At 43.4% G+C, this 23,763-nt stretch overlaps 2 protein-coding genes across 2 annotated transcripts in view; one reads left to right on the plus strand and one right to left on the minus strand.

Moving 5' to 3' along the window:
• The window catches only part of LOC119486724, a 1,187,645-nt gene that overhangs the window by 1,122,696 nt on the left and 41,186 nt on the right, over positions 1–23,763 (plus strand). The gene's annotated exons all lie outside the window — the stretch shown is intronic.
• Positions 1–23,763, minus strand: part of washc4 (WASH complex subunit 4) — a 25,518-nt gene continuing 1,755 nt past the window's right edge. Inside the window, exons 5-33 of the mRNA XM_037767711.1 lie at positions 23,245–23,290; positions 23,092–23,159; positions 22,921–23,003; positions 22,659–22,701; positions 22,461–22,564; positions 21,443–21,563; positions 21,078–21,228; positions 20,892–21,019; positions 20,590–20,750; positions 20,366–20,492; positions 19,592–19,717; positions 19,239–19,346; positions 18,979–19,125; positions 18,809–18,888; positions 18,188–18,293; positions 17,486–17,602; positions 16,359–16,527; positions 15,608–15,762; positions 15,429–15,503; positions 15,239–15,343; positions 14,994–15,128; positions 14,530–14,638; positions 14,343–14,409; positions 12,475–12,561; positions 9,911–10,058; positions 3,086–3,182; positions 2,778–2,974; positions 1,251–1,347; positions 1–1,057 (exon numbers count right to left, since the gene is read on the minus strand). Of these exons, the coding sequence (XP_037623639.1) occupies positions 993–1,057; positions 1,251–1,347; positions 2,778–2,974; positions 3,086–3,182; positions 9,911–10,058; positions 12,475–12,561; positions 14,343–14,409; positions 14,530–14,638; positions 14,994–15,128; positions 15,239–15,343; positions 15,429–15,503; positions 15,608–15,762; positions 16,359–16,527; positions 17,486–17,602; positions 18,188–18,293; positions 18,809–18,888; positions 18,979–19,125; positions 19,239–19,346; positions 19,592–19,717; positions 20,366–20,492; positions 20,590–20,750; positions 20,892–21,019; positions 21,078–21,228; positions 21,443–21,563; positions 22,461–22,564; positions 22,659–22,701; positions 22,921–23,003; positions 23,092–23,159; positions 23,245–23,290 (3,222 nt within the window). The 3' untranslated portion in view covers positions 1–992. The remainder of the gene's footprint in view (positions 1,058–1,250; positions 1,348–2,777; positions 2,975–3,085; positions 3,183–9,910; positions 10,059–12,474; positions 12,562–14,342; positions 14,410–14,529; positions 14,639–14,993; positions 15,129–15,238; positions 15,344–15,428; positions 15,504–15,607; positions 15,763–16,358; positions 16,528–17,485; positions 17,603–18,187; positions 18,294–18,808; positions 18,889–18,978; positions 19,126–19,238; positions 19,347–19,591; positions 19,718–20,365; positions 20,493–20,589; positions 20,751–20,891; positions 21,020–21,077; positions 21,229–21,442; positions 21,564–22,460; positions 22,565–22,658; positions 22,702–22,920; positions 23,004–23,091; positions 23,160–23,244; positions 23,291–23,763) is intronic.

Raw genomic sequence — 23,763 nt, forward strand, 5'->3', positions numbered from 1 at the left:
TTCTGTTGAAAGTGCAACTTTTATTAGTCTTCAAAGACTTTATAGAACTTTCTCTTCAAGCAAGTCAATTCATGGAATGTAATTCTGACCAAATCCTGGCCTCATTTTCACATGTACCACATGTTGATAGATACAAAACTTTAATGATACATCTCCAGTGCTGCAGAGAAATAATGAAACTTTTGCACCATGCTACACTCACAGATCAAGTATCTAGTGTGTTTAGATGTATTGTTTCTAAATTCATTAGGTTATGGAAACAATTCAGAAAGGCACAGACACACCAGAATTCATACAATGTAGAAAATGGACAAAACAAAAACTAGCAATTGGCAAATATGGCACACAAACATGATTATACATTGAAAACATTCCTCATTACTGTGCTGTAATCTACAGAGGCATTAAGAACAGAGCTGCCATTAAAGGCCATGTACAATCAATTACATTTAGTGTACTGGACACAAACAAAAGATGCAGCAAAGTGTTGAAATCAAAACAGATGTAAATCAGTCATTGATTGGATTTGTCTGTGATGAGCAGAGGGCACACACACAGCTGAGGCTGAGACTGTAGAAAAAGAATCCAGTCCATTCAGACTGGATGTAGAAGTATTAAAAGGCAGTATGGCAAAGGAAAGCGTTGGCTTTTACCTTACTCTTGTTGCACCGCCTGACCTTTTCAAATTGCAGTCGCTGAATTTATTAGATGTTCCAAACACGTGGAAGCTGCGTTCTGTAGAATGGAAACTAAACAAGACACTTCCTGCAGTAGCACTTTCTCTGATGAAGATGATTGCTGTGTCAGGGGACGTAAAGACAAACATTGTCTGTAGCTTCATCCACTTTCTGGTTGTTTCTCCCTGAACTACACACACATTCAGTGCAGTCTGCAGCTTGAGATCTTCTCTTCACACTTCCTCTTCTGGCCAGGCGCCCTCATTTTACAGTACTCAAGTTGTGAACGCTGATCTGCTGATCTCACAGCGAGGGTCACTTTGAGGCCGGTTCAGTGAGGGTTGAGCCGTCTGAGGTACCTCCTGCTTTGGCAGCTTGTTCTGGTGGAAAGAAGAATGGCAAGTGAGTTATTTCTGAGATCTAAAGGAGGATAAAAACACACAGAGCTCATCCTTCATTAATCAGGGTGCCATCTATGAGGAATCATCTAGAAAAAGCCTGTAGAACAGCGTGGCTGTGCCAGGGCTTTTGCATAATTAAAAGACTCCATTAATCATCACAACACCACCTGACCTTTATCTTTCTTCTCCTGGGTCTCCTCGGCTGCAGTCTTATCTGCTCGGAAGAAGATCCTGGCGCTGCTTAACGAGAAGTGGAGCAGCTCAAACTCCTGAAGTGAAAGGAAGACAAAGAGGTCAGAGAGGGAGCGATGAGAGGCAAAGATAGTGCGTGAGGTGAAAGGGACCGGTGCACCGCGGTGTTGTAGTTACAAAGGGAAGCTTGTTATTGTAGTACGGCCTGTTGATTCGGCCCGCTTATTAACACCGTCAGCAGCTGGAGCAGCATCAGTGTCTGTGACACACAGCCCATGGTGCCAATTAAGGTACTTTAAAACCCGTTAGCTGCAATTAGCATCAAGGTTCGTGTTCCTTCTCAGAATATGTTCAGAATTTAGTCCAACCTGAACACAGACACAACACACATTGTTATATATTCAGTTTGGCTTACACGTCCCGAGGATATCATTATCTTCCATCACAAATAAACATCCATAAATTCACTTCTAAATCATAGAAAAGACGCTCCTTCAAATGTCTGAACCTGCCTGAGAATCATCCCATTTTTAATAGGGCTGTCAATTGATTACAATATTTTAAATCACATGATTGTCCATAGTTAATCATGATTAATCTCACATTTTGTATCTGTTCTAAATTTCCCTTAAAAGGGAGATTTGTCAAGTATTTAATCCTCTTATCAACATGGGAGTGGACAAATATGCTGCTTTATGTAAATGTATGTATATATTTATTATTGTAAATCAATTAACAACACAAAACAATGACAGATATTGATCCAGAAACCCTCAGAGGTACTGCATTTAGCATAAAACAATATGCTCCAATCATAACATGTCAAACTGCAGCCCAACAGGCAACAACAGCTGTCAGTGTGTCAGTGTGCTGACTTGACTATGACTTGCCCCAAACTGCATGTGATTATCATAAAGTGGGCATGTCTGTAAAGGGGAGACTCGTGGGTACCCATAGAACCCATTTACATTCACTGATCTAGAGGTCAGAGGTCAAGGGACCCCTTTGGAAATGGCCATGCCAGTTTTTCCTCGCCAAAATTTAGTGTAACTTTGGAGCGTTATTTATGCTACTATGACATGGTTGGTACCGATGGATTCATCAGGTTTTATAGTTTCATATGATACCAGTATCTTCACTCTAGATTTAACACTGAGCCGCTACAACCAAAAATAGCAAGTTACGTTCATCTGTTTAAAAAATTGCTGGCGTTAAAACGAATATGTGCTAAAGCGTTATTATGGCGTTAACTTTGACTGCACTGGTTTTTGAGTTTTCTTCAGTAGTGAAGTCATCTTGCGATAGTAGTCTGTACATCCATGGATACTCTGCAAACAGATACTGCCAATAGCTAATTTGGCATGTTTAATGCTGCCAATTTGTCAAAAAAGGAAAAATAAAAGTCAAAACAAACTCAGTGACTCCATGGCAACATTATACTTCCTGTTAACATCCCCCAGTTAGAGGGGGTTGTGTATCTTCTTTGACAATCCAACAGGGACTGTACCTGGAGGTAGACATCCAGCCTCTTCTGAGTGAGGTTCATAGTTTGCAACAACTTCTCATCCTGGCTGGCCGACTGGACGCTTTGCTCCTTCACCACAGCGTTCATTTCTTTCTTGTACTTGTCTCTGACGGCCTGGAACCAGTGCAGAGAGTCAAACTCCAGATACTGGTCCAGCAGCTTCAGAATGTAGGCCACGCCTGCGAGAGTGACACAGCAGTAAGAGAGGAAGAAGAGAGGAAATCAGTCAGCAGAACAAGTGTAGAGCACTGAGCTGATGCTATATAGCACATACTCATCGCTTCACTCACCCATAGCAAAGCCATCATCTGTGAAAGCAGCTCCAGTCTTGTTCTTCTTGTTCAGTTTCTCTTTGCAGCTGATGGAGTGCTCCACGAAATTCACCGTCTAGGCGAGAGATTAGTTGTGTATCAATTACTGAAAGTGCTGCATGGACCAAAGACGAAGAACAGTCGAGAACAAAACAGAGTGAATAGGTAAACAAATGACAGGTAGTAGTAGTAGCACAGAAACAAAGGCTGTATCCCAAACCTCATACTATACTAGTAGTACAACCCCATACCATACTAGTAGTACAACCTCATACCATACTAGTAGTACAACCCCATGCCATACTAGTAGTACAACCCCATGCCATACTAGTAGTACAACCCCATACCATACTAGTAGTACAACCCCATACTATACTAGTAGTACAACCTCATACTATACTAGTAGTACAACCCCATACCATACTAGTAGTACAACCTCATACCATACTAGTAGTACAACCTCATACTATACTAGTAGTACAACCCCATACCATACTAGTAGTACAACCTCATACCATACTAGTAGTACAACCTCATACCATACTAGTAGTACAACCTCATACTATACTAGATGTACAACCTCATACCATACTAGTAGAACAACCTCATACTATACTAGATGTACAACCTCATACCATACTAGTAGTACAACCTCATACTATACTAGTAGTACAACCTCATACCATACTAGTAGTACAACCTCATACTATACTAGTAGTACAACCTCATACCATACTAGTAGTACAACCTCATACTATACTAGTAGAACAACCTCATACTATACTAGTAGAACAACCTCATACTATACTAGCAGAACAACCTCATACTATACTAGTAGTACAACCTCATACTATACTAGTAGTACAACCTCATACTATACTAGATGTACAACCTCATACTATACTAGTAGAACAACCTCATACTATACTAGTAGAACAACCTCATACTATACTAGTAGTACAACCCCATACCATACTAGTAGTACAACCCCATACCATACTAGTAGTACAACCTCATACTATACTAGTAGTACAACCTCATACCATACTAGTAGTACAACCCCAGACCATACTAGTAGTACAACCTCATACTATACTAGTAGTACAACCCCATACCATACTAGTAGTACAACCTCATACTATACTAGTAGTACAACCTCATACCATACTAGTACAACCTCATACCATACTAGTAGTACAACCTCATACTATACTAGTAGTACGTACTGATTTGGCCAAAATGTAGTATGTAGTGTGTAGTATGCAGTATGTAGTATGTAGTATGCAGTATGTAGTATGCAGTATGTAGTATGCAGTATGCACTATGTAGTATGTAGTATGTAGTATGCAGTATGCAGTATGCAGTATGTAGTATGCAAACACCATTGACCATCACATCCTATTACAGAGACTGGAAAATTTAATTGGCATTAAAGGAACTGCACTAGTTTGGTTTAAAGGTCTCATATTATGCTCATTTCCAGGTTCATAGATGTATTTTAATGTTGCACTAGAATATGTTTACATGCTGCAATGTTCAAAAAAAACCTTTATTCTTCTCATACTGTCAGCCTGAATATACCAGCTCAGAGGATCTGTTTGACAGAGGCTGATTCAGAGCCTGTCTCCTCCCACTCTGCTCTGATTGGTCAGCGTTTCTGTCACTCAAACGTCCTCAACAACACAGCACTCTCTCGCCCTCCCCTCACAGAGAGGGAGAGAGCTACTTGTAGCTCTGCAGGTAAAGGGAAGCAGCTAGGAAAAGTTTATAAAACCACTTTAAAGATTATAAACCAGAAACTTCACCCAGCGCAAGTTCCCGGAGGAATCTGATCAGAAATCGGCGATAAATGATGAACATCTGCGGTCTAGGTTTTCCTGACGGTTTCTCTCAGGTAAATAATACTATTTATAGCTCTGTTAGTTAGCTCAGTGTTTACCTTATGCATTAACTCTGTAAACCGTAAACATACACTCTGTTTTACGTCTGTCTTTACAGATCCATCTGTGAGAAATGACCAACAGAATCATCCCAGAGGAGAGCAGATAGCTGAGAGCAGATAGCTGAGAGCAGACAGCTGTGAGCAGACAGCTGAGAGCAGATAGCTGAGAGCAGATAGCTGAGAGCAGACAGCTGAGAGCAGATAGCTGAGAGCAGACAGCTGTGAGCAGACAGCTGAGAGCAGACAGCTGAGAGCAGACAGCTGAGAGCAGACAGCTGAGAGCAGATAGCTGAGAGCAGACAGCTGAGAGCAGATAGCTGAGAGCAGACAGCTGAGAGCAGACAGCTGAGAGCAGACAGCTGTGAGCAGATAGCTGTGAGCAGATAGCTGTGAGCAGATAGCTGAGAGCAGATAGCTGAGAGCAGATAGCTGTGAGCAGATAGCTGTGAGCAGACAGCTGAGAGCAGATAGCTGTGAGCAGACAGCTGAGAGCAGATAGCTGTGAGCAGACAGCTGAGAGCAGACAGCTGAGAGCAGACAGCTGAGAGCAGACAGCTGTGAGCAGACAGCTGTGAGCAGACAGCTGAGAGCAGATAGCTGAGAGCAGATAGCTGAGAGCAGATAGCTGAGAGCAGATAGCTGTGAGCAGATAGCTGAGAGCAGACAGCTGAGAGCAGACAGCTGAGAGCAGACAGCTGAGAGCAGATAGCTGTGAGCAGATAGCTGAGAGCAGATAGCTGTGAGCAGACAGCTGAGAGCAGATAGCTGAGAGCAGACAGCTGAGAGCAGACAGCTGTGAGCAGACAGCTGAGAGCAGATAGCTGTGAGCAGATAGCTGAGAGCAGATAGCTGTGAGCAGATAGCTGAGAGCAGATAGCTGTGAGCAGATAGCTGAGAGCAGATGGGAGATACAGAGCTAACCCGTTAGCATGTAGCTACATGCTAACGGGTTAGTTACATGCTACCGCTATGAGACGGTGTGTAAACACGGCGACCATCAGGGTGGAAAATAGAAGATGTGAAACAGTAGTCAGTTCATTATTTCTGGTAAAAGACACCTGATAAATGTATGGAAGATCAGAGTAATGGTATATTAATTACTGTAGTAGCTGTCTCTGTGTTACCATGACTACAGACCACCGGAGCTTAGCTTACCGGAGTGTGCTGGAGCTGAAGACTTTCTCCTGTACCATGTCATCATAACTGATGATTACAAATGCTGTGAATAATTAATATTGTCATCTGTCTACTCAAATAAAGTTTGACTGTGAAACAGAAATGTGTTGTGTTGCTTACAGTCACTATTTACTACCTGTACTCTTCTACATGCATGACATCAAATATATATAATATATAAATATAATATATAAATATCAGCTGTTTAAACAGTGTAATTACATAAAGCCTTTGTGAAAGAACATGTTATATTTTGATGATGGGATTACATGAAGCCTGTTCTGCTGGTTCTTAGAGACTAACAGTAGGGGCTACTTTGGTCAAGTTCGGTTGTGGATTACACAGACTGACGCGCAGTGGGGCGGGGTCACCTAGCTGCGTGTTCTCTGGTTCAACCAACCCATGGCTTGCAATTCTCTAATGACGTCAGAAGAGAAAGGAAAAGCTGCAAAGTGATTTTCTACACCCATTTCCGGACAAACGGAGCAGGAGAAAAAGAGAGAGGATGGTCTTTTATGATACTATGGTGACCTGTAGACACACTGAGGACAGATATTGATGTTTAAAAGACATGGAAAAGTGCATTTTGCATAATAGGTGACCTTTAAGTACTATTTATCAGATCGATCTCAGTTTGTACATGTTAACGATGAGTCCTCCATGCACGCCAAAGTTAGTCATGGAGTTCAACAGGGTTCTGTACTTGGATCAATTCTATTTACCTTATATATGCTTCCCTTAGGCAATGTTATTAGAAAACACTCCATAAACTTTCATTGTTATGCAGATGACACCCAATTATATCTATCGATCAAGCCAGATGAAACAAACCAGTTAACTAAACTTCGAGCATGCCTTAAGGACATAAAAACCTGGATGACCTGCAATTTCCTGATGTTAAACTCAGACAAAACTGAAGTTATTGTACTTGGCCCCGAGCGCCTCCGAAACAAATGATCTAATGATATAGTTACTCTAGATGGCATTGCCCTGGCCTCCAGCACCACCGTAAGGAATCTGGGAGTTATCTTTGATCAGGATATTTCCTTTAACTCCCACATAAAACAAACCTCAAGGACTGCCTTCTTTCATCTACGTAACATTACAAAGATCAGGCACATCCTGTCTCAAAATGATGCAGAAAAATTAGTCCATGCATTTGTTACTTCTAGACTCGATTACTGCAACTCCTTATTATCAGGCTGCTCCAATAACTCTCTTAAGACTCTCCAGTTGATCCAGAATGCTGCAGCACGTGTACTGACTAGAACTAGAAAAAGAGATCATATTACTCCTGTATTAGCTTCTCTGCACTGGCTGCCTGTAAAATCAAGAATAGAATTTAAAATCGTCCTCCTCACCTACAAAAGCGCTAAACGGTCAGGCCCAATCATATCTTAAAGAGCTCATAGTACCCTACTACCCCACTAGAGCACTGCGCTCACAGAATGCAGCAGGGTTACTTGAGGTTCCTAGAGTCTCCAAAAGTAGAATGGGAGCCAGAGCCTTCAGCTATCAAGCTCCTCTTCTGTGGAACCAGCTCCCAGTTTCAGTCCCGGAGGCAGACACCCTCTCTACATTTAAGAGTAGGCTAAAGACTTTCCTCTTTGATAACGCTTATAGTTAGGGCTGTCTTTGACCAGCCCCTAGTTAAGCTGCTATAGGCCTAGACTGCCGGGGGACTTCCTATGACACACTGAGCTCCTCTCTCCTCCTGTATATATTCATGTCCCATTCACTGTTACTAACTTCATTCCTTCCCCGGAGTCCTTGTGCTTTCTTGTCTCGCAGGTAACCATGGAGCGGGGTCACACCTGGAACAGGGGTACACTTGGAGCGGGGTACACCTGGATCTGGATGTCACCTGGATTGTGGCTGCATCTGCTGCCGCGTCTGCTGCCTGCTTGACACCAACTGCTACCATCATTAATTAATTCCGTCTGTACGAGGGACTACCAAGGCTAACGAGGGACTACCAAGGCTAACGAGGGACTACCAACACTTAGTGACAAAGTGGCAGCCTGGAGAATGAGACTTCTCGGTCACTGCCAAAGACATCAAGAACTCCCAGCAAGCATGCTGATGCTGCGGGAACCAACGCACGGGCATCGATCACAGGGACGTCCCACACCAACATACATGGACGTACTGAGGAGAGATGCTGGACAGTGCTGGCGAGCGAGCCCCCCACACCATAGAGTTGACAACTATGTAAGTGCTATAAAACTTTGCAAGTGTAAAGCCAAGATACGTTATTACACCTGATCAACAAGCATACACACGATAAAACAGTAGGAAAGCAACGTTTCAATCTGCTCTGTACGCAGTCTCTCATCCACCGCCGCTATGTTTACACAAGCATAGCTTGTTAGCTCGGTGGCTAACAGCTAACTGTAAACACGTGTAAGTTATTTAGTTGAGTTGTGAATGACTTTAAATGACTAAAGCTGGCAGTAGGCTGTGTAGTCCAACTGTTTAGGTTAGTTTGTCATGTATCCTACTGGTAAACTGATCAGCTGGCTGAGACAAAGCAGCCCCCCCTACCAGCCCTAACGTTACCTGATGAGTGACATCAGCAGAGGACAGGAGGAAGGACTGATACTGACTGATGGAGGACAAGAGGACAGAGGACAGGACTGATACCATACAAAATGGAACTATAGGGCAAACAACAGCATTGTTTTGCATTTTGTGTCTTTTGAATAAAAGGCTACTTTTTCAGTCCTATATTTTCATCATTCAAGTTCTGTTAAAATTATTGTTATAATATTGTATCGTATCGAGATCGTGAACCCAATATCGTTTATCGTTTCGTGAGCTGAGTGAATTGTAACACCCCTAGTAGTATGTAGTATGTATTGTATACTGCATACTGCGTTCATCAGTAGTATGTATTGTATACTGCGTTCATCAGTAGTATGTATTGTATACTGCGTTCATCAGTAGTATGTATTGTATACTGCATACTGCGTTCATCAGTAGTATGTAGTATGTATTGTATACTGCATACTGCGTTCATCAGTAGTATGTAGTATGTATTGTATACTGCATACTGCGTTCGTCAGTAGTATGTAGTATGTATTGTATACTGCATACTGCGTTCGTCAGTAGTATGTCGTATGTATTGTATACTGCATACTGCGTTCGTCAGTAGTATGTCGTATGTATTGTATACTGCATACTGCGTTCGTCAGTAGTATGTATTGTATACTGCATACTGCGTTCATCAGTAGTATGTATTGTATACTGCATACTGCGTTCGTCAGTAGTATGTAGTATGTATTGTATACTGCATACTGCGTTCATCAGTGGTATGTATTGTATACTGCATACTGCGTTTGTCAGTAGTATGTAGTATGTATTGTATACTGCATACTGCGTTCGTCAGTAGTATGTAGTATGTATTGTATACTGCGTTTGTCAGTAGTATGTAGTATGTATTGTATACTGCATACTGCGTTCGTCAGTAGTATGTATTGTATACTGCATACTGCGTTTGTCAGTAGTATGTCGTATGTATTGTATACTGCATACTGTGTTTGTCAGTAGTATGTAGTATGTATTGTATACTGCATACTGCGTTTGTCAGTAGTATGTAGTATGTATTGTATACTGCATACTGCGTTCGTCAGTAGTATATAGTAGGCGGTTTGGAACACAGCCAAATGAAAGGTCTTGACACTGACCAGTGGGGGTACGATCATGTAGAAGTTCCTCAGGTGCATATTCTTGGCACTGCGAAACTCTGGAGCAAACACCGCCACCAGCATCTTGAAGTACTCCGTCCCCTCGGCAGAGTTGCTGGTCAGATCTCCCAACACTGAATCTAGGACACTGAAAACGACACACAACACTGAAGAACTGTGGAAACAACAGGTGATGGTTCCTTTACATCTTTGTAGCTGTGGTGCCCTCTACAGGTGTAAAAATGGAAATACACTGAAAATATCAGAATTATTTGACCACAGACCAGTGAGCTACCTCCTGGTCTGAAAAGTGAAGCCAATGTTGAAATGCCTTAAACGTGCATTCTGTCTAGCAGCCAGCAGGGGGCGACTCCTCTGGTTGGATAGGAGTCTGATAGAAAATGAGCCTACTTCTCTCTTGATTTATTACCTCAGTAAACATTGTAAACATGAGTTTATGGTCTTAATCTCTAGTTTCAAGTCTTCTTCAATACAGCATGATGTTCATTTAGTACATTATGGTCCCATTTAGAGTCAGACCATAAAGCAGGGGATGCTTTAGGGCGGGGATACCTTGTGATTGTCTGTGTTTTCTTCTTACAACTTTAACCCTTTCACAGTGTTTTCACTTCATCAAAGTTAATTAGAACCTTTTTGGTGGCCTGAAAATGACTTATTCAGCATTCGGTTGTACTTAGCTCCTCCCTCTCTCAAAATGCCCAACTTGAGGCTTCAAAACTGTAGTCCACAAACCAATGGGTGACATCACGGTGACTACGTCCACTTCTATACAGTCTGTGCCGTAGACACAACTGAAGCACAGCTGTTTGTGTGCATGACAGAAATATTAAACCAAAACTGAATCTACTGGAGCCGACGCTGCAGATTTAAATTAACCCACAAACACCCCAATTTCTTTTTTTTTTTTTTAGATCTACAGAAAACACAAGTGCATGCTTCACAAAGACTGACATGCAAATTATACACTGCTCAAAAAAATGAAGGGAACACTTAAATCACACATCAGATCTCTTGATGAACGAATTATTCAAGTGGAAAATCTTTACTGATGTCCATTGTATAACCTGTTGAGAACAAAATGATGAAACAACAGTCAACGGAAACCAAAATCATCAACCCACTGAGGGCTGGATTCAAAATCACATCCAAAATCAAAGTAAACTATTGAAATCACAGGCTGATCCAACTCATCATGGGACTCAGTAGTGTGTACGGCCCCCGCGTGTCTGTATGCACTCCCGACAACGTCTGGGCATGCTCCTGATGAGTCGGCGGATGGCGTCCTGGGGGATCTCCTCCCAGACCTGGATCAGGGCATCAGTGAGCTCCTGGACAGTCTGTGGCGGTACTTGGCGGCGTTGGATGCACCGATACATAACGTCCCATAGGTGCTCAATTAGATTTAGGTCAGGGGAACGTGAGGGCCAGTGAACAGCATCGATGTCTTGGTCATCCAGGAAACTCCTACACACTCTGGCCACATGAGGCTGGGCATCGTCCTGCACAGGGAGGAACCCAGGGCCCGCTGCACCAGGAGGAACCCAGGGCCCACTGCACCAGCGTAAGGTCTGACAATCGCTCTGAGGATTTCATCCCTGTACCTAACAGCAGTCAGGGTACCGTTGGCTATGACATGGAGGTCTGTGTGATCCTCCAAGGATACAGTATGCCTCCCCAGACCATCACTGACCCACCACCAAACCGGTCATGCTGGATGACGTTACAGGCAGCATAACGTTCACCACGGCGTCTTCAGACTCTTTCACGCCGGTCACATGTGCTCAGTGTGAACCTGCTCTCATCTGTGAAGAGAATGGAGCACCAATGGTGGACCTGCCAATTCTGGTGTTATCTGTTGAATGCCAATCGGGCTGCACGGTGCTGGGCTGTGAGCACAGGTCCCACTAGAGGACGTCGGGTCCTCATGCCTCCCTCATGGAGTCTGTTTCTGACAGTTTGGTCACATGCACACCATTAGCCTGCTGGAGGTCATTCTGTAGGGCTGTGGCAGAGCTCCTCCTGTTCCTCCTCACACAAAGGAGCAGATAGCGGTCCTGCTGCTGGGTCGATGCCCTTCTCCTCCGTGCTCTTGAGACTCTGCTGGGAGACACAGCAAACCTTCTTGCGACCGCACGTATGGATGTCTTCCTGGAGGAGCTGGACCACCTATGCAACCTGATAAGGGCTGCAGGTACCGCCTAATGCTACAAGTAGTGAAGAGGACACTAGCAGAACACAGAACTAGAGAAGAATCAGTCAGGAAGGATGAGGAGAGAGCAGCTGTTTGTGGCCACCAAATGCAGAACCATTCCCTTTAGGGGGCGTTGTCTTGCTGTTGCCTCTCCATTCACCTGTTGTCACTTTCATTTGCACCAAAGCAGCTGAAAGTGATTCACAATCACTTGTGCTCCCTAAATGTACAGATTGATATCCCTGAAGTTTAACTGATGACGATGTTATACTGGGATGATTAAGTGTTCCCTTCATTTTAATGAGCAGTGTATTTTGGAGACATGGAAGTGCAGGGTTTTCAAATGCCCTACCTGGCAGCTTTCTGGGTCTCCTCTGACAGTCCCTCCTCCTTCACCAGCTCCTCAAAGTTGACTATATCCTCCAGGTCTGGCACGAACCTGGAGATGACCCAAAAACATACAGGTGAGATATGACAGAAAACACTTCAGTGAATGTTACGGCTGTATGTGTTCCCTGTGCTCTTGTCACGTTTCCCTCTCCAGTAGCTCTGCCCAGAGGTCTGTACTACAGTTCAACATACCCAGGGTATCTTCTCCTTATCTGGCTTAACTAACCCTAACAACCGAGATCCGCTAAGCGCTCCTACGACGCTGGTTATCAACTCAGTAAATCAACCCAGGGTTTCTCCATCTGGCTGTGAGCGTGTTCACATTAAAGGGGAGGAGTTTGCAGCATATAAGCCAATCACAGACGTGGACAAGTCTACTGTCAGCAGAGCGGCATGTTATACAAACAAAGAGTAAACTATTATATTCGACAAATACGAAGAAGTTAAACACACAGTCCAGACTAACAGTAACAGTTGAAGCTGCCAAATGCAGGAAGAACAGCTGGCAAAAGAAAAAACTCCCGATGTGTGAATGCGTGAATTAACAGACTTATTAATTTAAGGGAACAAGTCAAAAGTCAGATATAGTCGTATAAATGGAGCAGTGATGTATAGATAGCTTTCAGAGTATACTGAATAACTCCATTACTCTTATCATATTATCGTCATACACGCCACAACTTTGTTTAATGCCATTTCAGCCTTCTTTCAGCTGCGTCCCGTCTCCGGCGGTGTGAAACAGACTCAAGATCAAGTAAATAAAATAAATATAAAAACATAATTCAAAGCGGTAAACACCCACAGCATAAATCCAGCTGTCCTTCCTGCATCTGTCAGTTTAAACTGTCTTGTTTTTAGTCTGATTATGACTGTAACTTCTTTGTATTTGTGTAATATTACCATATGATCCGCTCACTGAGCTCTGATTGGTCAGTAGGAGGTGCTTTTATACGAGTTGATCTCTTATATGGAACATAACCGGAGGCCTGTACTACGAAGACAGTTCAACATTCTCCGGGGTATCTTCTCGTTATCTGGCTTCACTAACTCTAACAAACGAGATCTCGCTAAACTGTACTACGAAGCTGGTTATCAACTCGGTAAATCAACCCAGGGTTTTCCAATCTCATTATGAGCGCGTGCACATAAACGGGGAGGTGTTTGCAGCATCTGACCAATCATAGACATGAACAAGTCAACAGACAGGCAGAGCAGCACATTTAACAAAGGAAGAGTAAACTATATTGGACAAATACGAAGACGTTAAACACTTAATCAGACTAAAAGTAACACAGCTGAAGCTGCCAAATGCAGGAAGGAAGGACGGCTGATAAAAGAAAAAACTCCAGATGTGTGAATGCGTAAATTAACAGTTATTAATTTAATGGAACACTCAAAAGTCAGATATACTCGTCTAAATATAAATAGCGTTTAAGAGTGTAATAGATGAATGGATTACACTTATTTTTACCCTGTATTAAATGTGGCGTCTAAGACTATTTGAACCTTCTTTCACCTGCGCCCCCCTCTCTGGCGGTGTGAAACGGACTCAAGAGCAAGTTAAAAAAGATAAATCAAAAAATATAAATCAAAGCGGTAAACACCCTCAGCATACAGCCAGCTGTCCTTCCTGCATTTGTCAGGTTTAACGGTGTTGTTTTTAGTCTGGATTATGATTTAAACTTCTTCATATGTGTGTGATATTATCATACGATCTACACACAAAGCTCTGATTGGTCAGTAGGAGATGCTTTCATACGAGTTGATCTCTTATCTGGAACATAACCTGCTCCTGAGCAGGTTAGCTGCACTCAAACAACTTTCTTTTACCTGATAGCGCTGCTGCAACAGTGGAGTCCCCCAGAGCGAATCATACGCACATAGCCCATGGCGTTACCTGAAAGAAAAACGGGGTCAAATTGATGTTGGCTTACGTCTGTCTGCACCTGCAGTTGAATTTCTGAAGATGATATGCCAAGAGCAGATCAACATTTACGGAATACGTTGTTTTTCTCACCAATCTGGCTGATGAGCTGTCTGAACTGGTCCAGGTAGCTCTGTCCGTCAGGAGTAATGCCCAGTTTCCTGATGCCGCGGTTAAACTTCTCCGCTCGCTCAAATGGATACTACAACACAATCATGGACAACATAAGAGCTGGTGGCAGGGAGCCAAGTTACTGTGCATGGTGATATGATAACGCAGTATTTCTAAAACAGAAACTTCAGGAGGATTAGACAGCTAACTGGTTCCAAGAACAGAAAATGTAGAGAAGCCCCGTTCCCGAGGCTGATTTAACGCCAGCTTTCCAGCTCTCACCAGTCGGGGCTCAACTGGTGTTGCAACTATCTGACCAAACTAAAACAGAACATTTTCTGAAAAGTTCCACCCCTCCAATATTCACCATCTGTCCATTGTGCTTAGTTTGTGTAACTGGTGTGATAAAATGAATGAATTTGGACTGACACTGAGCCTGTCTCTACCTTCTGATCAGACTGGTCCTTTGTTTCTCTGAAGAAGCGGATGTCCTTGATGAGTCTGGACTTGATGTGTTCGTCGTACATAAACTGACTGAAGATGTAAAACTTCTTCCGCAGGAACTGGTAGGTGAAATTCACCTGATGAAAGAAGAGAGGAGATGTGCAACAGGTGAGGCTAAAAGCCCTCGATGCACCCAGATCTGAGAGACGGACTAAAACACACGCCACTGCCTTCCCTGTAAGCTCACCGTGGTGTTCATAATGCCTGTGCCATGGGTCCGAATGGAGTTGGCGATGTGACGGATGTTGATGGTGTTCAAGTGCTTGTTGTTGCTGGCCTTCTCTATGAAGATCTGTTGGAAAGCAAAAACTGTCACACACTGTAAAAACTGCTTGGTTCAAGAGATAGAAGGTGAATATGGAGGCTTCCTGTCTTACCTGGTTGTTGAGGTTATAAAGGTAGCGCGAGACAAAAACGTGAATGTTCCTCATGATCTCCAGGACGTCCAAACCCTGATGAGAACACACCGGGTGGGGCTCCAGTTATAATCAACCTATACTTCTTTAAATGAAAAACTCCACCTCTGTCATGACGTATACGGTGTAACCACACAGACCTGCTCCAGGGTCTGGCTTGGCAGGTGCGCCTCAGTCATCGTGAGTCCATAGCGCTGCGTGGCGAGGTTCCTCATCTCACTGTAGGTGGCCCAGTCATGCAGAGCGACAGTGGTTAGGTTGTAGAAAGTTTTATCCAGGTAGTGGGTCACATAGGCTGCAAGGACGTGACAAAGAAGTTAAACCCTCAGCACCATCTTATAGTTGTCCAGCAGGTGTGAGTATTACACAGCACACGTTCTTACACTGACACGATCAGGGGTCTCATTTATAAAACAGTGCGTAGGATCCATACTAAAAATGTACGTGCGCACAAAAGCCGAAAATGGCGTGTGCCAAAAAAAATATATATCAGACTTATAAAACTGTGCGTATGCACAGCTGCAGGCAATGTTCCCTTTATAAGTCACAGTCCAACTGGAAATGTGCGCACATGGATCCGCCTCATATTCTACACGCCCACATTCAGCCATAACTGGTCGATGCAAAGCACCTCATGAATGTTTCTGCATGTGAATGAGCCTGTTGATCAGTGGAGCTCTACGGTGATTCACGGCGACTCCCGAGAGGAAGACAGAGAAAAGGAGTTTTTCTGACACAGAGATCGAGGAGTCTTTTCAACCTCTGTCTGAAACGCTCCGTTTGAGCTTTGTTTGTTTCGTTCTAATGAGTGCAGTAGATGCTATTAAAATTGCAAAGAAAGTGTGTGTGTGTGTGTGTGTGTGTGTGTGTGTGGACACAGTTTTCCATCACCTTTGATAAGGATGAAGCGGTTGAAGAATCGGATGGGTTTGAGGGAGAAGAAGTGGGCCAGGTCCTTCATGCCGACTTTGAAAGGGTTCCTGTCGTCCAGCTTCAGGTGGGTGTGAACAGAGAGACGCAGGTCCTTCTCAATCTCCTTACACAGCTTGTCCAGCAGGTGCTAAAGAGATAGAACAAGAACAAGATGCACAAATGTACAGCAAGGTTAAAGAGTGACTTCTGTATTTTTAAACCTGCACATATTTTCCCATGTTTTTATGTCTGAGTGTCTAACAGTTTATTTAAATAGGTCCAGTATTGAGGGAGAGCACAGCAGCTGCCAGCCGCTGAACGAGCTTACGTCCACTAAAAGTGCTTGTTAAGGGTACTGACAGGCTCAGATCGTTGTCTCTGACATTATGGAAAGGACCCTACAGAGAAATGAAACACACCTTTCACTTCTGTTTGTTATTGTGTGTCTCTCTCGGAGAAGTCTTGTCACATCCACATTGTCGAAATCAGCTAAATACTCAGCCATGACAGTGAAAATCTTTTCGATAACAATGAGCCACATTATCTGAACTCCAACACAACAAACTGTGACAACACCGGCGTCCCGCGGCACTCCTCTCTCCACTCTCACTTACGGTTTCAAACTAGTTACAACAGTTATTTCTCTGTAAGGTCCTCTCCATAATGTTGTCAGACGCTTATTATAACAATCTGAGACTGTCAGTGGCAACAACAAGCACTTTTTAGTGGACATAAACTGACAGTACCAGGTTGCCCCAAGCGATTACGTTACAGCCTGTTTAGCAGCTGCAGCGGGGTTGGCGTCTGGATGTGGGCCGTGAGAAGCTAGGCGAATCTCCTCACTACCAGTTTAAACAGTTTTTGGCTGCTTAGTTATTACCTGGGTCAGCCCAGTGTAGACGAGAATCAGACCCTTTGAAGGGAGAACTGGTTCAAGTATATGCCTCCTGAGACAGGGGCGTAGAGTAACATGAAGAATCTAACAGTATGTGACTGCAACTCTGGTAATTTGTTTAATTTGTATAAAATGATTTAAATCGAACGTCCCCACACTTGTACACCATACTGTACATTTCCTCTAACATCCTCATTTCATCTGTTCTCACCTCGTTGAACACGTCCATGATCTCCTTGTCGTAGCTCTCCAGTAGCTGGTCACATGATTCCATGTGTTTGGCGTGCAACATGGACGGCACGCTGTCCCTCAGTGCACTAAACATGTACTGCTCCAGCCAATCACAGACGTCACCCAGGAAGGCAGAGCACCGGAGCAGCCAATCAGACACAAGCAGAAGACAAACAGGTAACATTTAAAGGCAAGCTATAAACAAACAGTTTATATGAATAAGCAGATATTCATATAAACACACACAAACAGACTACGAAACAGCTTTTACCCACAGGCTGTCAAGTGTGTAGCCCCCCCCCCCCCCCCCCCCCCCCCCCTTCCCCCCCCCCCCCCCCCCCCCCCCCCCAAAGGCTGAGGACACTAGCTGCTGAACCATAATTTGCACTTTATGATGATCCACTTATTTATTGTTCTACTTGTGACTGAATGTTTTAATGTTTGTTTTTCACTGCAAAGAGCTGCTAAACTGTTTTTCGTTGTTTTCAATGACAATGACAATAAAGTATATCTATCTATCTATATTCAGTCTTCCACGTGTCTGGTAAAGCAGTAAACCCCAACTTCCAAAATTCATTCAGCAATGTAGATTTCCCCTAAATTGGCGTGAATCCTTTGTGATGTTACAAACCCATGTAACATCTCAAAGAAACCGTGCGTGTGGACAGTCCATTCTGCTTACGTGTATTCGCGCTGCGTCCACGGCGTTGTCGTACACATCATCAAGGTAAATGGGAAACACAGCTCGATGCCAGTAAAGGAAACTACAGTCACACTGCAGCTTGACCCTGAGGAATTCAGGAAAACAGTCATATGCCCGAAGTAGGTCAAAGAAAACATCAAACTGCTTACATGACAGGATTTTGTGCGAAGAATTTATACACAGTTCTGACGAGGTCCAACATTAGCATCCAAGTGTCAGATGATGTTTGTCTCAACAGATAATTGATGACAGTCGTCTGCCAAAGGGATGAATGGGTATTTGAGATTTAGGCATCTTAAGGATTTGGTTATATAAAGTGTTTGGTTCTCAAAACTACTGTGCAAGCTCTTTGCCTATGAGACATCACAGCACAACAACTGGCTGTATGTTACACGACATGTTGAAAGCTGTCTGTCACACTGGCTCCACACCAAGCAGCAGCAGTATCTCAACTTCTGGGAATTGTCTTCACTGCCCCGAGGGTTAAATCACTTTGCCAGCTCTTGGAAGGCGCAGCGAAAAAAGATCGTGTCGTGTGCCGACTTTGAAAATTTGCACTTGAAATTTTGATCAACTTGATCAAAAGAAGTAAAATCTCACCTCTCGCTCAGCTCACTAATCAGATCCAGCTTCTTCAACACGAGCTGCAGTGGAAGCAGCTCCTCATCTTTGAACGTTTTCTACAAGGCGGCGAGAGATTTCAAGCTAAGAATCAAATGAAATAAAAGCAAACAGAAGTGTTTGTATCCCATCAACTTCTCCCAACGTACCAGCTGAGTGCCGACACACAGTGCCAGAGACACCACCAGGCGTCGCTCCTTCGTGCTGGGTCCACTCAGAGCATTTTCTGACAGCACCAAAGACGACAGCACATCCAGCCGCTGCTCGCTATACTTCTTGTCAGAGATCACCCTTTTCTTCAGGGAATAAAAACATATGAAATGAAGTTAGACCTGTAATTAGAAAAACTCCATAAACTCCTCCTGTAAATACCAATAATGTGATTTATTATTTGTGCATTTGTATTCACCTTGGCGTTGCCGATGGCGTTGAGGGCCTGTGACTGCAGCTGCTGAGTGATGTGAGAAACAGAGTCTGCTACAACCATGGACCGCCTGTGAAACGTGTGCTCCACGGCCTGAGGGGAGACACGTCACATGACCTTATTAGTTTTACTCAAACAGACCACACACTGGTGAAAAGCCTGGAAACATTCAAAAGCGCGAACACACACACACACACACACACACACACACACACACACACACACACACACACACACACACACACACACACACACACACACACACACACACACACACACACACACACACACACACACACACACACACACACACACACAACACACACACACACACACACCTTGAGCAATTCAACCAGTCGACACAGAGCTTTGACAGAGGTCTTGGTCATGGGCCGCTGCATGGACATGTACATGTTCATGGTGGTTTTGATAATGGTGCTGATGCTGTATGCATACAGGATGCCCTGTGAGGAACAGGAAAAACACACAGGGAACTGTTAGTAAAGAAGTTCAACAAACTTGTATTAAAGGCACACCACTTTTTACATAATCTTATGCGGTCAGTTTATCTTGACATGATTCATACAGAAAGCTCACTTATGCCTAGTTCACATTACACGGCTTTAGTCCGGATTTTCTTCTCCACAACGTTTTTTGGAGCTCCTCGACAAAAGCTCAAGATCAGTGGCAAATCGGCGTTAGCTCGCCGCTCGCACATCGGCACTCGAGCGTCATGTGTGAACTGCTCAAAGACGCGAGCCTCGCAGATACATTATAGATATCTAGCATGCTAAATATCTGGACCTGTCGGGGATTCCGGCCACGAGCTACAGCCAATGAGAGCGCAAGACATGGTTTGAGGGGAAACCTGGGGGAGGAGGGGTCGCATGTAACTATAGGAACTTATTGTGTGTGTTGCATTTGCAACACATAGCAAAGTTGCCTGTTTTTTTGAGGTTAATCAATACATCTGAAGGTGCATTTACACCTGGATTTGAAGACATATTGGAAAAATGTGAATGCCATGTGATGATGAGCTAGTCTTTGTAGTCCCATGTCCTGGTCTGTTGTCCTGCGGAGCCTCGTTAGGGGATAATGCTGTCAGTCCTTACCTGTACGAACACATTACACCTGCTGTTCAGGTCTTCTGCCAACTTGTCACTTTTATGCTCCTTGGACAAAATGGACTCCATCTTCATCATCCAGGATGTTACGAACACGTAGTAGGACTGAACATCCCTGAAGAGAAGAAACAACAGAAACAATAGAAACAATCACATTCTACAAATCTACAAATGAAACTAAATAAATGTGACTGATCTTTGGCCCCACTGACTTTGTTAGTGTCTGAGCTCTTTGCTGCAGGTAGGTGTCTCTCTGTGCTCTGATGGCCTGGAGACTCTTCTTATCCATTAGTTTAGCTGCGGCTGGGACCTTAGCGATGAGGAAAGTGTCAGGAAACCAGATGATGTTTGCAGTAAGAGTGACAGCTGGAACCTGGAGGAAGAGGCAGACACAGACACACGTGATTGAGATGTTTCCACTGTCAGGAGGTTATCAAAAAAAATTAAAATAAATAGAGACAAGGGAGGGCCGTCACAGATGGAGAACAGAGGCATGCCAAGAACACCGATCTACCTTTTTACAGACGTCCAGCAGCGCCTTGTAGAACTTTTTGTCGACACTCCTGAAGATGTGAAAGTGAAGCACAAAGAGACCACAGACTCCAGCATATTTATCTCTCTGGTCAATCTCTGAAGGTTCACCTGAAAACAATGCGGACACACAGTCATAAATCACTTGAAGTTGCAGGAGGGAGTGAACCAGTCGATCCTGAGGAGAGAACTGACCAATTTTTGGACTCGACATTGGTGAAAATGGTGCGAATGTTGAAGGCGAATTCCTCGGCAAAGGCACTGTTTTTGGCAACAGCTACTCCTTCCCCGGGATCATCGAATCTCTGCTCCACACAGGCCTGTCACACAGTTGTAAACATCATGAGGTTAATGGTGCTCAGAGGACATGAACTCTCAAGTATTCTGTCTTAAAATAACCTATGCTTACAGTCGAGAAATTGATCTCTGTTTGCATATTAGCACCAAACTAGAAACACTGACTTTTGAGCAAACGCTTGATCTTCAGAAAACAAATTCTACAACATAATAAAGGCTTGAAAGAAGTGACGTCACCTGCAGTATCATGCCATCCAGCATCTGTCCCTCAAGCTTGAGCAGGAGCTTCTCGAATGGTTTCAGCTTCTCTTCAGGGATGGAAAACTTCCCAGGGTTATGGTGCACAGATTTCAACAACCTACAATAAGAGGATGCAATTACAGAAATATATATAGCCTATACAGATTGTTGAAATAGATCATACACTACTATCTGGTTTAAATAGATGAAATTAGGTATGAATGCAGAAAATGTAGGGTTAATACAAAATATCTTTTTCTAGATCAAATTAACGTACATATATTTTTGTTCAGCTGAAAACAACAATTTGTCAGACATCATGTTATACTGAAATAAAACAGACTTTGCTTGCATCACATCACGACTGGTTTCAATCCAATTGTAGCGACTGCTATCAATCAAAAAACGGTAAGAGGTTAAAGTAGGCTCTTTGCTGTCACGTCACGTCACGTCACCTACTTTAGTTATTCCAGTTAGCCTAAGTTATTGCTCGTCATTCTTTTCATTTAATAAATACCATAAAACACATCTGGACTTATGGATTTCTTGAAACGAGTCACAGCAAAGGGCCTGCTTTAGCCTCTTAGCTGCTTTTTGATTGATAGTAGTAGTACTACAGTTACTCAACAGATAATGTCTGAGCTGAACTCACCCTTATTGTCTAAATCCCGCCGTCCAAATGCACAGGTAAATAAAGTAAAAAACCACACCACTGTGCCCATTACCGGACACAATACTAACCAAAAGAACGTGTGCAGCTTAAAAATAAATAAACAACACAGGCTAGATACACACTCTGGCTTCTACACCACTTTTATAAACCACTGAGAGCTGTCCTTCATGCTCATCCAGATAGTTTCACATTTTAACAGATGGTTGTTGTCTTCAGTACCAACAAAATGGAATTTAGCTTTTCTTTTATCTCACTGGTTGCAATAGCCATGTGTGTGTGTGTGTGTGTGTGTGTGTGTGTGTGTGTGTGTGTGTGTGTGTGTGTGTGTGTGTCTGCATTAACCTTTTATACATCTTCCAGTGATCTTTTAGTGTGCCGTGATTTTCCATGATCTCATCGAGTGTGAGCAGAACCACTAACAACTCCCCGAGGTGTTCGTACACTATCTGCAGATGGAACACAAAACAGACGATTTAGATAGATTAGATAAAGACCAGAGATTGAAGACATGAATAAAACTAACCAAATCTTAAAACCCACCTGGAAATGGACACCCGACGACTCAATGATTTTTGTTGCACTCCTGAGATATGAGAGGAGAAATGCTTTTGTACATTTTGTTTTACATTGTAACAGAGTCAAACATGCACGTACTTGAACGAGAAATGCAGTCTGTAAGTTGTTGTTTTGTCTTCATGTGAAGTGCACAAAGGCTCTTTTCACAACGTGGGTATTCGAGCCAATCCAACCAGAACACTACATTCACTGTGTAACGTTACTTGCTTCAGTTGAAGGATCTTACTTGTTGCTGTTGTAGAGGGCAGCCAGCTGATGAACAATGTTGACCACCACTTCATAACATCTTGACACAAAACAGGACAGTTCCTATCAAAGAGCAAAGAGAGAAACTATCAATGGTTCTGTGATTTCAATAAACTACAGTATGTTACCACAGAAAGTACTCATTGCCTACCTGAAGGAATGAGATAAATCTGCCCATTTGAATCTGGGACTCGCCTTCAACAACGCTGGTGTCAGACACTGTAACACAAATGCACATATTATTTTTGTGTACCACTGAGGGCAAACCTAGAATAAAAGTGATTAGTAATAGCAAACTGTTTACCTCCCTCTCCATAGTACAATAAGCCATTGTAGAATTTGGTTTCTGCCTGCAAGGGAACAAAAATTCAGGACACAGAATCAGACTGTATATCTCAACTCACAACACAAACAAGGGATACCAACATCTGTTTGGAGAGATGTTGCTTAAAGGTTCCCTCCAGAGTTATAGACCTCTAGTAGTGCTATGGAGACGTTTTTCTATGAGTGGGTCCCTGCTTTGTTTATCTCGTGCACAACAAGTGATACAATACACAGTCCTGCCAATGGTGTCACTAGCCACTGATCAACAGGTGACGGTAACACACAAGCGAAGGCAGAAGAAGACTGCAAGCTAGTAAACGTGGATGAAAGCAATGCTGGATTTCAAATACTTAAAAAAGGTACAGTGTGTAGGCTTTGGTGGCATCTAGTGGTGTGGTTGCAGATTGCAACCAACCGAGTACCCCTCCGCTCACTCCTCCCTTTCCAAGACTGAAGTAGCGTGAGCCTCCGAGTGCAAAACCGTGGCAACACATTTCGC

This window comes from Sebastes umbrosus, chromosome 4, assembly GCF_015220745.1.
Source record: "Sebastes umbrosus isolate fSebUmb1 chromosome 4, fSebUmb1.pri, whole genome shotgun sequence".
NCBI classification, from domain to species: domain Eukaryota; kingdom Metazoa; phylum Chordata; class Actinopteri; order Perciformes; family Sebastidae; genus Sebastes; species Sebastes umbrosus.